The 13245-nt window shown below is 48.9% G+C and overlaps 2 protein-coding genes across 3 annotated transcripts in view; one reads left to right on the top strand and one right to left on the bottom strand.

The window, feature by feature from the left end:
* Positions 1–390: 390 nt before the first annotated feature.
* GTF3A (general transcription factor IIIA) lies at positions 391–12704 on the top strand. Its single transcript, XM_057496165.1, has 10 exons — positions 391–399; positions 1276–1680; positions 3923–4023; positions 7769–7865; positions 8234–8322; positions 9185–9258; positions 10415–10495; positions 11059–11288; positions 12162–12221; positions 12442–12704. Exons 1-10 carry the CDS (start codon positions 391–393, stop codon positions 12604–12606), a joined length of 1311 nt encoding a protein of 436 aa, XP_057352148.1. The 3' UTR covers positions 12607–12704.
* MTIF3 (mitochondrial translational initiation factor 3) overlaps positions 12651–13245 on the bottom strand; it is a 20616-nt gene continuing 20021 nt past the window's right edge. For both annotated transcript variants that reach the window (XM_036917365.2, XM_036917364.2), the window contains exon 5: positions 12651–12902. In XM_036917365.2, coding sequence (XP_036773260.2) covers positions 12687–12902 — 216 coding nt within the window. In that variant the 3' untranslated portion in view covers positions 12651–12686. The remainder of the gene's footprint in view (positions 12903–13245) is intronic.

Raw genomic sequence — 13245 nt, 5'->3', positions numbered from 1 at the left:
CAGTAAAGGTCCCTGGCACAGGTGGGTGGCACATAATAAATGGAACTATTGGTTAATATAATCTCATTCATTCCAAATATGACTCTAATGGGTGGGTATTGACAGTCCAGTTTAAAGGTTAGAAAAAAGAGCAAAAGAACCTTGTCCAAAAGTCCTACAGTTAGTACATTTATAGTTAGAATCCAAAGACAGGTGATTTAGGCTCAAAGTCCTCTCTCGGGCAATATATCATAGAAAAGGGTTGATTATGAAAACATGGGAACCCAACTAAGTGGGTGGGGAGAACAACTGGTCAGAAGATAGTAAAAGTCAGGAAGGCAGGGGGAAAGCCATGGGTCAGGAGGCCAGGAGAAGGGAGGATCTCAGAGAGATTCACGATACACCCCGGCCATGTCTGCGGTGCGGTGGGCATGGAGAGAAGGCCAGAACCAACACAAGGGAAACCATTTAAGACTTTTGGACTTCTGGAGGAATGTATGCGGACTTGTCCTCAGGAGAGGGGCTGGAGCTGCACATGAGAAGAGCGACGGGGGGGATGCCTTATTCAGACACCTGTACCTTTCTGCAGGGACCTGTTCACCACCTTCAGACAAGCACTTGCTTAGTGATTTGGAATGATCCAGTATGTGGAAAATACATATCTGGCGAAACATCAGACAATCCATTCTGTTACTGTTATCCTCATCCAAGGACATCCTTCAAACATATGGTCCTCATGAACCAGGATTCCCGTATTCGTTCATTCAAGCCCAAACAGTGCTTCTCAGATTGTAACATCATCAAATCACCTGCAGATGTCGCTGATTCAAGTAGGCCTGAGGTTCTGATTTCTAATGATGCCACTGGTTCACAGACCACACTGAACAGCAAGGCCTTCGGGCAGTGGTTCCCAAACTTTCCTGCACACTGGAATCCCTGGGGAGTTCCCCAAACTACTGATTCCTGTTTCCCACGTCCAAAGTTGTTACTAATTGGCCCGGGATATGCTCTGGGCTTGGAAGTTTTAAAACTGTCTCCACAAGATTCCCACAGGCAGACTAGTTCCGGAAGCACTGTGCTGAGGATTGCAGAGGAAGCCCGTAGAAAGCATGCAAGGAAATGAATCCACAAAGAAGACAAACCGATAAAGTGGTAGGTACAGGACACTTTAAATTATGCCAGGTTAGTGCTTCTAAAAACGTGGTGGTGAATGGGAAACACGTCCTATTTCAGCAGTGCCCCGGGACGCCCAGAGCCTGCAAAAGGCGAAATCCGACTCTCCTTCGTTCATCGGAGCATGCGCGAACCTCAAGCCAGGGCGGGGCGGGGCCTGCTGTCCGTGCGCCTGCGCATCAGTCCCGCCCGGCCGCGCTCCCGGAAGTGCGGCGGGTCGGGCAGAAGGCTGTCACGGGAGCGGTCAGCGTGGGTCCAGCGTCGGTCGCTCGCAGCCCTTCGCTGCACGTGGCTCGGCACGTGGCCGAGCGCCTGGCCCCGGGCGCCCTGGAGCCACAGGCCTCGGTCGCCGAGGCGGTGTCATCCCTGACCATCGCCGATGCGTTCATCGCTGCGGGCGAGAGCCCCGCCCCGCCCCCGTCGCCCCCAGCACTCCCTAGGCGGTTCATCTGCTCCTTCCCCGACTGCAGCGCCAATTACAACAAGGCCTGGAAGCTGGACGCACACCTCTGCAAGCACACGGGGGAGGTAAAGAGGCTGCAGGCTGGGCCACGGAGGGGCGTGGGGTCCAGGCGCAGGGACCAGTGACACGGTGGCTCGCCAGGTGGGCTCTACCTGGGGTGCCTGGGGACAGCGCGTGGGTGCGCAGGGCTGCAGGTCTGGCTTTGCAAGATGAGTGTGTGGTTTTGGCACCCTAGACTTTAGAAGCGAACCAGCTATGCCTTAGGTTATGGAATGAGCTGAAGAGGTAGACAGGAAGCTCCAGGACCTTAGTTACTCGTTCTAGGACAGAGATACACTCGCCATGGACTCCGGACTTACTAAGCAACCCTTTCCCCTTCTTTGATCTTGAGTCTTGGCCCGTCACCGCCCTTCCATAATCTGTAAATACTTGAACAGTTGGAAACCCTCTCTTACCCCCGAAGGCCACCTGCCTTAAGCATCCGCTTCTTGGGACTGGAAAGGAGAATACCTTAAAAGAACCAGGTTTTGCAAGCAGTGTGGGGGTGGGTTCTTGCCGGCATAATCCAAGTACCATTCTACCCCTGCAGAGAGAGTAATGAACAAAACAGGCAAGGCTTCTGCTGTCGGGGACCTTATGCTTTGAGTTGGACAAAGGAGTACGTAGAAATGAGACGCAGAAAAGCAGGGGCTACTGGAGGGTGGCCAGGAAAGGCCCCTCTTTTGGCCTGAATGAGAAGGTAGGGACCTAGCCATGTGGACATTTGAGGGACAACCATCCAGGCAGAGAGCTGCCTGTGGTCTTGGGGTGGAGGGCATAGGTGTGTTTGGGTGGGGACTGGACAAGAGGCGTCCAAGAAGCAGGCCTGGGGGCATCATTTGTAGACCAGAGTACAAATGCGTTTGGAGCTGCGATTTATTGTGAGGACGGTAGGAAACCTTTGGCAGATGGCAGGTGAGGGGATCTCCCAATTTCCCAATTTTTGGCAGAGCCCGGCTTTGGATTGCCTCAGCTGAATGGAGGCCCTTGTTTCTTAAACTGGGGACCTGCAGTCCCTGCCTTTGCTTCAGGCACCTGCCTGACTTTGGGGCCACTCCTCCACATGTCCCCGTGGTTCCACTCTCCTTACCCCTGCCAGCATTTGAAGGCTGACCATTTCCTCTCCTGGGACCTTCTGTAGCTCTTTAGCTTCTCCCCCCCTGGCCGTTTTCACTGGCTGCTTCCTCCCCTTGACTGCATCCACCCCGCCCAGCTCTTGGGGCAGTCTCACCCAGTGCTGGCTCCACTCATAACATTCCCTTCTGCTCTGCCTCCCCCTGTCCCTCCTCTCGCCCATTCTGTTCCCCCAGCTCTGGGCTCTATGACCAGTAAGTGCAAATTAGAGCTTACCTTCCCCACTAGACATGTGTGCTGTATTTGGGATATCAGCACTGCCTGTTTCCTTCATGCAGCCTGGATAACTTAGTCATCTTGGTTGTCCCAAACCTCACACGTTAATTTGGCAAGTATTTCTTGAGCCTGCTCCAGGACAGTGCGTGTAGAGTTCTGTGGCTCTGCCCCGGTAATACAGCTCATCTGTCCTTCTGCCACTTGATTTGCTACTAGTATTGTCATTCAAGGTCTGGGTACCACCTCCTGGACTGTCATAGTGGTGTGTTTTCTATTGCTAAATAAACAAGACTGGTTATTTGGGGGAGGTGTTTTGACTTTTCCTGTAGAGTCAGCATGGAGTCTCCTCCTCCCAACTTCTGGGTCCCAAAGGGTGGTTGCAAAACGGCCATGAGCTGCTTGCTCTGCCCTGGGACCTGTGAGCTCTTTCATGTAGGACACATGCTCCTGTGGCTGTGCCAGGCGTTTCTTTAGCCAGGCGCTGGGTTGGTCCAGGATGAGACGCCTGTCCTAGGCTTTGAGTGGATAAACACGTGCTGCGATAGAGATCTGTGCACAGAGGCTGTGCTCCTAGCAGACAAGTCATCTTAAAGGGGGTTCTGTTGATGGCCAGCGTGAGGTCAGAGACAGGTTAGCAACGCTGTTCTGTTACTGTGCAGGCTGCCTGCTTATTTCATATGCTGTTCAGAGAGCAAACTCCGCTGCAGTGACTGAGAAGTTGGGGCATTTGTGTCGTGTAACTTCACACAGGAAAACCTCTGGCCTTGGTCAGCAGGTGTTCAGCACCTACTAAGTGGAAACCATCTCAGGAGACAGAGTCTGTGGCTTTGCCTATTAGACATTTGGGGCCTTTGAATAATACGAGCCACTACCAGCCTGTGGCAGGACTCACTTGCTGTTTTCTTCCCTTCCTGCTAGAGACCGTTTGTTTGTGACCATGAGGGGTGTGGCAAAACCTTTGCCAGGGAGTACCATCTGAGCCGCCACGTCCTCATCCACACTGGAGAGAAGCCCTTTGTGTGAGTAGAGAACAGTATTGAGGCCTTTGAAGTGGTTGTGACGGGTGTTTAGACCTGGGAAGGAAATTGCTAACGTGCGAGCTCCAGAATATGGTGGTTCCTACATTTGCATCTCCTGATACAGGAGAGGTCTAGCTTTTGAATGTGCAGAAGAAAACAGGTTTGTGGGTCATTTGTGTGCAGTACCTTTTGGAATGAGCTGACCTGAAGTTCTCTTGAGTTTGCATCCTTTTGTTTCCCTTTAAAATAAATACTGAGTGGGAAGTCAGCCTCAAAAACAGTTCAGGCTGGATGGAAAATGAATGGCCTCTTGGCAAGTTGGCTGTGCATTGTCAGGGTCTTCATGAGCTGAAAAGCGGCTGGGATAAGAGATTAAAGGATGAAAAAGTAGAGATTTAAACAGTTTATCTTCTATTTCTTCAAATAAGCCCATGCACCTCTCCATACCACTTTAAATTTTATGCTTAGAGTTGCTGACCATTTCTGAAAGGGTCGGGGTACTGCTTTTCTTTTAAATCAGATACTTCTTTAAAGCAGTGGATCTTAAATTCAGGGTGCAGCAGAATCACACAGAGAGTTTGTGAAAATACAGATTGCTGGATCCCTCCCCAAGTTCCTGATTCCAGTAGGCATGGGGTGGGACCTGAGAATCTGCATTTCTCGCTAGTTCCCAGGTGGTGATACTGCTAGTCTGACAGCCCCACTTTGAGAACCACTAAACAAAATGCCCCATCCCGTGAAAACACTCAGTTTGCATTGAAAAAAGCAAAACAAATTTAATAGCTGTCCAGAGCTATATGCCGGAGACTGTATCAGGAGAGAGTGGTATGGCAGGTTTGCAGAAGGTAGGATTTGATACCATAATTTTGTTTTATGAGACAGTTCCTTGAGCAGTAAGGTTTTCTAATGATCCAGGTTGATTTCTTTTAGTTTTAAGATGATACTGAACGTGGAGTGTCTCGTGTCTCACCAAGGTCCACACAGTCCGAGGAAGGGGAGTTAGTGGTACCACTGTCGTTTCCCCTCGCTGTCATTTTCCATGAGGAGGCCCATCTTTTCTGTCAGACCAGCGCGTTGGCCAGTGGGAATGGGGCACAGTACCAAGGAAGGCAGATGTCTTTATTTCAGTCCCTCTTCAAGCACACAGTGTCAAATAAATTACCCTAAGTGAAGCTTACCTTTTTTCAAAATATAGTTCACTTAAACCAGCAAGGAGTAGCTAAGCATGGTCTGCAAAGTAGGGCTGGGATACAGACTTTGACCTGGAAATTTCACTTCAGAGACTCTGTTCTGCAGATATACTTGTGCCTGTCTTAAATGCACGTACAAGTTGTGTGCGGTGCTATTAGAAGTCGCAAAGCCTTGGGAACTACCCACAGGCCCATCAGGAGGGACTGGTTAAAGCGTGTCAGCATGGTGGGTCAGCGTGATACAGCTGGAGAAGGGAGTGCAGTGCTGTCTGCGAAGCTGTGAGAAAATCCCCAGGGCACGTTAATTGCAAGGCCGAGGGTCAGAAGAGTGTATAGAGGGCTACCTTTATATGTGTAAAAAGGAGGTGGGGGAAGTAGACGGAAAGAACGTATATTTATGTTTGCTCCTATTTGTATAAAGAAACCCTACAAGATACATAACAAAACTAAAAAGGTTGTCCCATGTCTTGGGAGTGGTGGGGAGTCCTGGGTGGGGAGGGGGCAGGGACCGAGGGACACGGGGCAACCACCTCTTCCTGCTGTTTGGTTTCTGAGCTAAGTTACTGTAGGCTATTTAAAAATTCAGTCTGAAAAGTGGGGATCATATAGATGCACAGGGTGAATTAGAAGGGTGACGCCTGTTTCCCTGGAGCAGGACAACTGTGACCATCTCTTCCGACTCCCCCAGCCCAGACCTCTTACTCGCTCCTGACCCGCATTCGCAGCTGCTCACTGGGCAGTGCCACTGTGCTGTCTCTCTGCTGCTTAAGTTGCACAAATCCCTTCTGGAACAGTCTGAGCTCAGCTTTCCCTGGGCTTCTCCTCCCTTGTCCTTGCCGGGTGGCATCCCTATCTACCCAGTGACTCGCAGCAGAGGAAAGGCAGCCCCCCAGACACCTCATTCTTCTCTTCCCTTGGCTACAGTAAATGGGCCACCAAATCCTGTTACTTATCCCTCAAATTCCTCTCCCTGTACCAGCTGCCACTGCCTTACTTCAGGCCCTTCCTCCTCACGTGAATGCCAAGCGTGTTCTCGGCCTCCAGCCTGGCCCTCTCCCACGCTGCCCTCCAGGTCACTTCCCTTCTTAAGACTGTGCAGAGGTTTTAAGCACGGCTTACATATCGAGGTTCACCTTCTTACTGTGTCATATATATATGTGACCTTTGTGGTTTGGCCTTTCTGTGATCTTGCTCTGTGTGTGCTTGACTCCCCGACATGAAATGTGGTCCAGCTCTCCTAACTGGCCAGCAGCAACCCCCCCTCCCCAACTTTGCCTGATGTCTCATGCCCCTGGGCCTGCCCTTTTGTTCCTGTTGGGACTTTTCCTGGCTCTGTGCCACCCCACGCTGTTGGGTTCGATGTCTGTGTCAGAAGTAAAGTCGAGTGGCAGAAAACCTCGCACCCCAGAGGCTTGAACCAAAGAGCCTGTTCCTCTTGCGTGACTGAAACGGAGAAACGCTGAGGCATCCGCCTGGGACGCCCCACAGCCCTCCAGGCCGGGGCTCCTCCTGACTTGCCTCTGCTGTCCTCATCTTGGGGCTCCAGCCTCATGGCCCAAGGTGACTGTTGGAGCTTTCAGCTGTCACATAAGTGTCCCAGCCACCAGGATGGAGGAAGGGGCAAAAGAGGGTCCCCTGTTTAGACACTTTGTGGGAGTTGCGCAGGGTGGGCCAGAAACAGCCGGGTGGCCCTCCTAGTTGCAGGGGAGCCTGGGAAAAGCTCTGTTTCTGAGGGCCAGCTGACACCCGGCACTCTGTCTCTGAGGCCAGAAACACGTGTTGGGACTTGCAGTGTGTCTGCCACAGTGGGCCTTGGGCACACCTCCTGCCGCCACTGCGCACGCTTCGGCTCCATGTTCCTCTGCCTGTCTCCGTGGGTTGGCAGTGCCTGAAGGGACCATTACTCAGTGTTATCAGGGATCAGAGCTGAGACTGAGGCTTGTGAGTCGTGCTTCGTCCCTAAGGCTTTATGAAAACTCACCACGAAAAGAGCACATGTTAGAAAACCCCCACAACTTCACTACGAATACAGGTGAATCTAGGCCACGATACAGAAATGCTTGTCCAGGGGAACTAGAATGGCTTGGAGATGTGCCAGAAATAATGCTTTATGGTTCTGCTCTAAACATCTGTTCTTACCACTAATAATAGGCTGAAACTTGTTTTTTTTGAGATCTTTTTAGAAATGCAGTTTATGGTGACATTTCAAGCAAAACTGAGGTTATCAAATTCTAAGCTGAGAACAGTCTAACTTAAACATGGCTTAAGTCTAAGCAGGGTTTGGTCTTTGGAACTCATGTTTTTCTCCTGCCCTCTGCCCAGCATGGGGAAGATGTCTGACGCAGTGCGCCTTGCAGAAGCGTATTATGAAAATGCATCTCATGATGTGATTATCATGTCAGAGCTGAGGCCCACATGGTATAGCTTCACACTTTGGAATTTGTAAAAGATTTTTACACTATGGAATAACTAGCTTTTATAAAGTCGGAGGATATATGCATCTTGAAACCTCTCTTTTCTTGGCTTAATATTTTAATTTGTACAATTTCTTACAGTTGTGCAGCTAATGGCTGTGATCAAAGATTCAACACAAAATCAAACTTAAAGAAACATTTTGAACGCAAACATGAAAATCAGAAAAAACAGTATGTAGTAAGTATTAATGATTTTATGTTCTCTGAATATTTTTATGCCTGTTGCTTATGTCTTTTAAATTTTCATCAACCAAATTTTGTCTGTCAAATATCTAAATTTAGTCTGACACCAGCAATTATAATACTCTATTTTTGCAAGCAAACCTTTTAGTGCTAACTAAAGTGTAATACTGGTAGAGTGCCCCAGAACAAATGAAACATCTTTGCTCTTTGAAAGGTGTTACTCTTCAAAACTTGACATAGAATTTTATAGTAACTAAATGGATGAAAGAGTAAGTGTAAAATCTCCACAGTATTTTTATCTTAAGGGGATTGTTATGAACTGTTCTTTGATTTTTCTCAGACTAACAAACCTTTACTAAACAGTGCAGTTTTGAAGGTTGTACAGAGACCTTTAAGAAACATCAGCAGCTGAAAATCCATCAGTGCCAGCATACCAATGAGCCACTATTCAAGTAGGTACCTTACCTGGGTGGAAATCTGTTAAACCGCAGGTGGGAATAGATTGAATTGCAACGGTCGGATGCAAAATGTTCTGAAAACAGCTTTGTAATATTTTCCTGTTAACTGTACAGTGGATGCCCTTGTATATATTGGGGCAGTTCAGAAGTTTAATTTCACTTTTGTTTCTCTAAAAGAAACATTTAATGTGTTTCAAAATAATTTGTAAGACAAATGCAGCTGTGGTTAAGCTTTGAAGGGGAGGCTGAGAACTGACCTAACTAGTCCTGTAGAGCCTGTTCACTGATACGAAACGTCACCGTGGCTGCACCAAGTATTCCTTTCCTGTCGGATAAAGGTGACAGCTTCACCTGCGTCTGAGAGGGTTTCATGAGGAATGTGAAAGGGGGACTGGACCCGTGGCAGACTTGCCCGGGGTGTCCGGAGTCTGGCCGTCTAGGCGAGAGCCTGCACCGGTGCCTGCCCAGCCTGGCTCACCGGGGCGGGCGCGGCTGCCACTGCGTTCTTCCCTCACTGTCCCAGGGCGGCAGCAGTAGAAAAACTAGGCACCAAAGTGTCTACCTAAGGCATCTTTTGTAGCCATGAAAACAGCCTATTTTCAGAACTACAAAACAAAAACTGTTTGGTTTTATCACTAAGCTGAAAAAAAGCAATGGCTTTTTTCTATTTTTCCGCAAGGCTGATCATGTAACTTGATTTCACCTATGATTGGGTCTACTGATTAAATCTCATCTTTATGATTGGTTTGGTTGTGGGAGAGGAGACCTTGGTTGGAGGAAAGGACAGAGTAATGTTTCCCCGCCGTGGGGTTCTCTGGGAAACGGATTGGCCCCGACTCTGTGTGTTGTTGACCAGGTGTACCCGTGAAGGATGTGGGAAGCACTTCGCCTCTCCCGGCGGGCTGAAGCGGCACGGGAAGGTCCACGAGGGTATGTGCCGCCCTCTGTGCTCCGCACTTGAGTTGATACGCCAGCAAGAGGGTGTATTTGTTTACTTCTTTGACTAAGAGCGTTCCGGCTGTTCCACGGTCAGACAACACAGGCAGAGACACTGTTCTGCTTATTCAGGTTTTATTTTCCTGGCAATCAGCACTCTATATCCCCACTACTTTTGTCGCTGTTGTTCAGATTGTTTTTGTTTACAAGTGCCTGGTTATGCTTTATACTTAGAAAGTTAGCACTCAGCAGTTTTGCCTTTTTTCAGTTGTTTTTGATCTCTTGTCTTTACACCCTGTACTGTTCTTTTCCCTGTAGGCTTGCAAAGGGCTAAGTAATAGTTTGAGGTTATTGAAGTAATCAGATCATAACTTTTTTCAAAAAGACTTAAACTACTTAAACCTATGATCTGTTTCCATGAGAGATTTTTGATATCTATATTGCCATTTCCCAAGCCCTAGAATTTTTTTTTTAAACAAGACACTAATAGCTGGGAGTGAGAGGCAGCCTCTCTCTTTTTAGTTCCTACCTAGTACTTAGTTGGCTGAAACTCGGGTTGGTGGTTGCACTGACTGATTAGTCCAAGCCCCATGCTTTGCCCAGTGTCCCCGCTTGGTCAGTGTTCCCGGGGCCCCCCAGTTCCCCTTCTGCCTGCCTCCTGTTTGCGGTATAAAACTTCCAAGGTGGTAAGGCTCGAGGAACCCGGGGGATAGGCACATGGCTGCTGAGTTCAGTGTCAGCAGTTTGCCGAGGACAAGGGACCACGTAACTCTCTTGCTGAGGGAGAAAGGGGCGAGCGTGGCACCGGGAGGGGAAGGAGCCCCGAGCCTCGGGGGCAGGGGATTTAAGCAGCTGGGAGTCCACGTGTGGTGGACCCAGCTTACCAGAGCAGCAGCGGGGGTGAAGGCCTCCTTTCTATGGGGTCTGCTAAGGCAATATCCTAGGGGAAGGACCGTGCTGTGCAGCTGTTTGGCTTAACTATAAAATAAACTTCTCTTAGTTTTTATTCCCACCTCTTGAGACCAACAGAATGGACTTAGAGGAAGTAGGAGAAAAATTATATAGGCGTGCAAGTTCCCTAATTACGAATCATGCTTACACTGAATAGTCACAAAAGGCAATTCACCTTTTTCTTTTTTTTTCTTAATAGGCTATGTGTGTCAGAAAGAATGTTCCTTTGTGGCAAAAACATGGACAGAGCTTCTGAAACATGTGAGAGAAACCCATAAAGGTAAGGCAGACGTGAATGGCACGGTCTCAGTATTCGCCCCATAGAACTGATTTAGTGCTTTTCAAGACTGAAATGGTAAATATGCTCGTTAAATAATAGAATTTCTGTATGGTGTTTTGTGGTGTGCTGGGTGCCTCAGCTCATGACAGATGAGCAGAGACGTCTGTGCTCCCAGCTTCGGGAAGAGCTATGTCACTCTCTGTAAAGACTCTGGCCAGTAAAGCCCCTGGGGAGGCACTGGTGCTGTGTGGACAGTTTGGGAAACGGGGGCCTGTGTGCGGGAGGACAAGGAGGGAAACGGTTTGTTTAGTTTTCTCCCCTTGCCCACGGCCACCACGCCGAGAAGCCCTGCTCCTTGGCAAAGGAATGTGACTCTATCTAAGGACTTGGGAGAATTGAGACAAACTTTCAAGCAATAAAAACTCGAGTTCATTTTCTCTGACATTTCTGATTTATGAGAGTCCTAAGATTTTGGCATAGAATACATTACTTATATATTTAGTTTTTTTTTTTCTATATGGTAATACCTGGGGAAATTGGACAAATTTGTCTACCCTTTCCAGAGGAAATAATTTGTGAGGTATGCCGGAAAACATTTAAACGCAAAGATTACCTAAAGCAACACATGAAAAGTCATGCCCCAGAAAGGGATGTGTGTCGCTGCCCGCGGGAGGGCTGCGGTAGAGCCTACACCAGCGTGTTCAACCTCCAGAGCCACATTCTCTCCTTCCACGAGGAGCGGCGCCCGTTCACGTGTGAGCACGCTGGCTGCGGCAAGGCGTTCGCGATGAAAGTGAGTACCCACCCTCGCGCAGCGTCCTTCAGGAGCCCTGGGATCCCAGGCGGTTCCCAGGCCCAGGGAGCCGGAAACCCTGGGCGTGTGGCCCAGTCATCTGTTTTAAACCCTCGGGGTGTTTCTCGTGTGGACTGAGTTTGAGAGCCAGTGGCCTGTGGTATCCCAGGCTCATTCTATCTGAGTACGCTGTGTCCTTTCGGACACGTCCCGGGCTGTCCTGTTAGACTGCCGTCCTCTAGGGGTTGAGAAGGGCGGCAGACCATGGGGACACGAGGAGCCCCAGCACTGCGGGAACCTAGTCTGACCTTGGTGAGATCCGGGTGGTGAGAACGTGATGCTCAGTGGAGGGCCCGAGCGGCTCTGCAGACCTGCCCCGGGTGGTGCTCTCGGGGCTGACCGTGAATCCCAGTAAAGACCGAAGCGGGGCACAAGACTGGCCCGGCACAGGTCCGAACCATCAGAAATCAGCTTGGAGCCGACGTGGTCAAGGAGAGCGAGACTTTGATCGGATTTCCCGCTGGAGTTTGGGAGTGCTGTCCACGCAGACTCGGGGGACCCCCTCTCAGTGTGGCAGCGTTCACGCGGAGCTGGGACCCCACCCTCGCTCTTGCCTGGGAGAGAACTGAGGCGCCACAGGCCCTTGAGACTCTTGCCAGTTTTCCTCACCCGAGGGAGGCAGTGATTCGAGTCCAGGGTTTGAGGAGGAATTCTGCTTCGGTGGGGAATCTTTTTTTATGTCCGATCCCTCAACCAAACATGACAGAAAGAAGGCTGACAGTTTATTTAAAGGACTCATGGATTTTACACGTTAATAGACACCAAATGGCAATGTTTATAAAATATAACTTTTTTCTTTTTCCTTCATTGTAGCAAAGTCTCACTAGGCATGCTGTTGTTCATGATCCTGACAAGAAGAAAATGAAGCTCAAAGTAAGTGGAGATGACTTAGACAAACTTAACTTTAAAGCACGAAGTCTCTTCACAGGATTTTCAGCTACCTGCTGCTGTGAATCTGCACCACGTCTGGGAGCAGCTGCACGGACTGCGTTTCTAAAGGAGGGCTGGGTACCTGTCGGGTGGGCATCTGCTGTAAGTTAGTTCACGTCATTTTGACTCTGAATTCTAATAATCTGTCTTCCTATCCTCAAAGGTAAAACCATCTCGTGAAAAACGGAGTTTGGCCTCCCGTCTCAGTGGATATATCCCTCCTAAAAGGAAACAAGAACAAGGCTTATCGTTGCCTAAAAATGGAGAGTCACTGAACTGTACTGAAGACAAGGTGCTCTCGACAGTTGCAATACTTACCCTCAGCTAATGTCAGATGGCTTTTTTTAAAGGACTACAGACTGGCCACCTCAGTTATTGTCTCTATGAAGCACATTTTTATTAAAGTCACTAATGCAGAACATCTGATCCTCTGTCATTTCCATTTTCTTTGTTCAAAGTGTCTCCTTTCTGGGTACCTTGAGTTTCTCTGTAAGCATTCTCTTCCTTTTTGCTTAAAGGACGAAGAATACACATTACAGCTTTTCCTCCTTTAGCAGGTTGTGGCTTGGATGAGAAGGTAGCTATTCCAGGCATAGTCTGGAGTATGTGATTAAATATCCCCTCCTAAAAAGGGAAAAAAGCCGAAGATTAATGTAAAACCAATGTCTTTGATTCTTTCTAGTGTTTATGCTTTAATACCCATAAACACCAGCCTTTTTGAGTCCCTATCTAAGGGATCAGCTAAATCAATTGTACTTATCTGGTTAAGCTGACTGAAACCTGTACAATAACCAGGCAGTTAAACTAATGCACTAAAATGGTCTTAAAATCCTTACTCTGTCATGGCACTGAAAGGCTGTGTTTGGGCCCAGACCACCCTCTCACGAAGAGCAGTGGGTTTGGGCCCTGGCAGAGAACCTCTTTATGCCCCATCTGCTGCCAGCCCATCTCCCAACACTAAAACAAA

This window comes from Manis pentadactyla, chromosome 2, assembly GCF_030020395.1.
Source record: "Manis pentadactyla isolate mManPen7 chromosome 2, mManPen7.hap1, whole genome shotgun sequence".
NCBI classification, from domain to species: domain Eukaryota; kingdom Metazoa; phylum Chordata; class Mammalia; order Pholidota; family Manidae; genus Manis; species Manis pentadactyla.
Note: the sequence above shows the minus strand (reverse complement) of the source record. Positions and strands in the feature narration are given on the sequence as shown.

Excerpts from the sequence above, each read along its gene's own strand:
- GTF3A (XM_057496165.1), top strand. Across the intron at positions 1,681-3,922 it reads TCTGCAAGCACACGGGGGAG|AGACCGTTTGTTTGTGACCA; the intron begins GTAAAGAGGCTG and ends CCTTCCTGCTAG. Across the intron at positions 7,866-8,233 it reads ATCAGAAAAAACAGTATGTA|TGCAGTTTTGAAGGTTGTAC; the intron begins GTAAGTATTAAT and ends TTTACTAAACAG.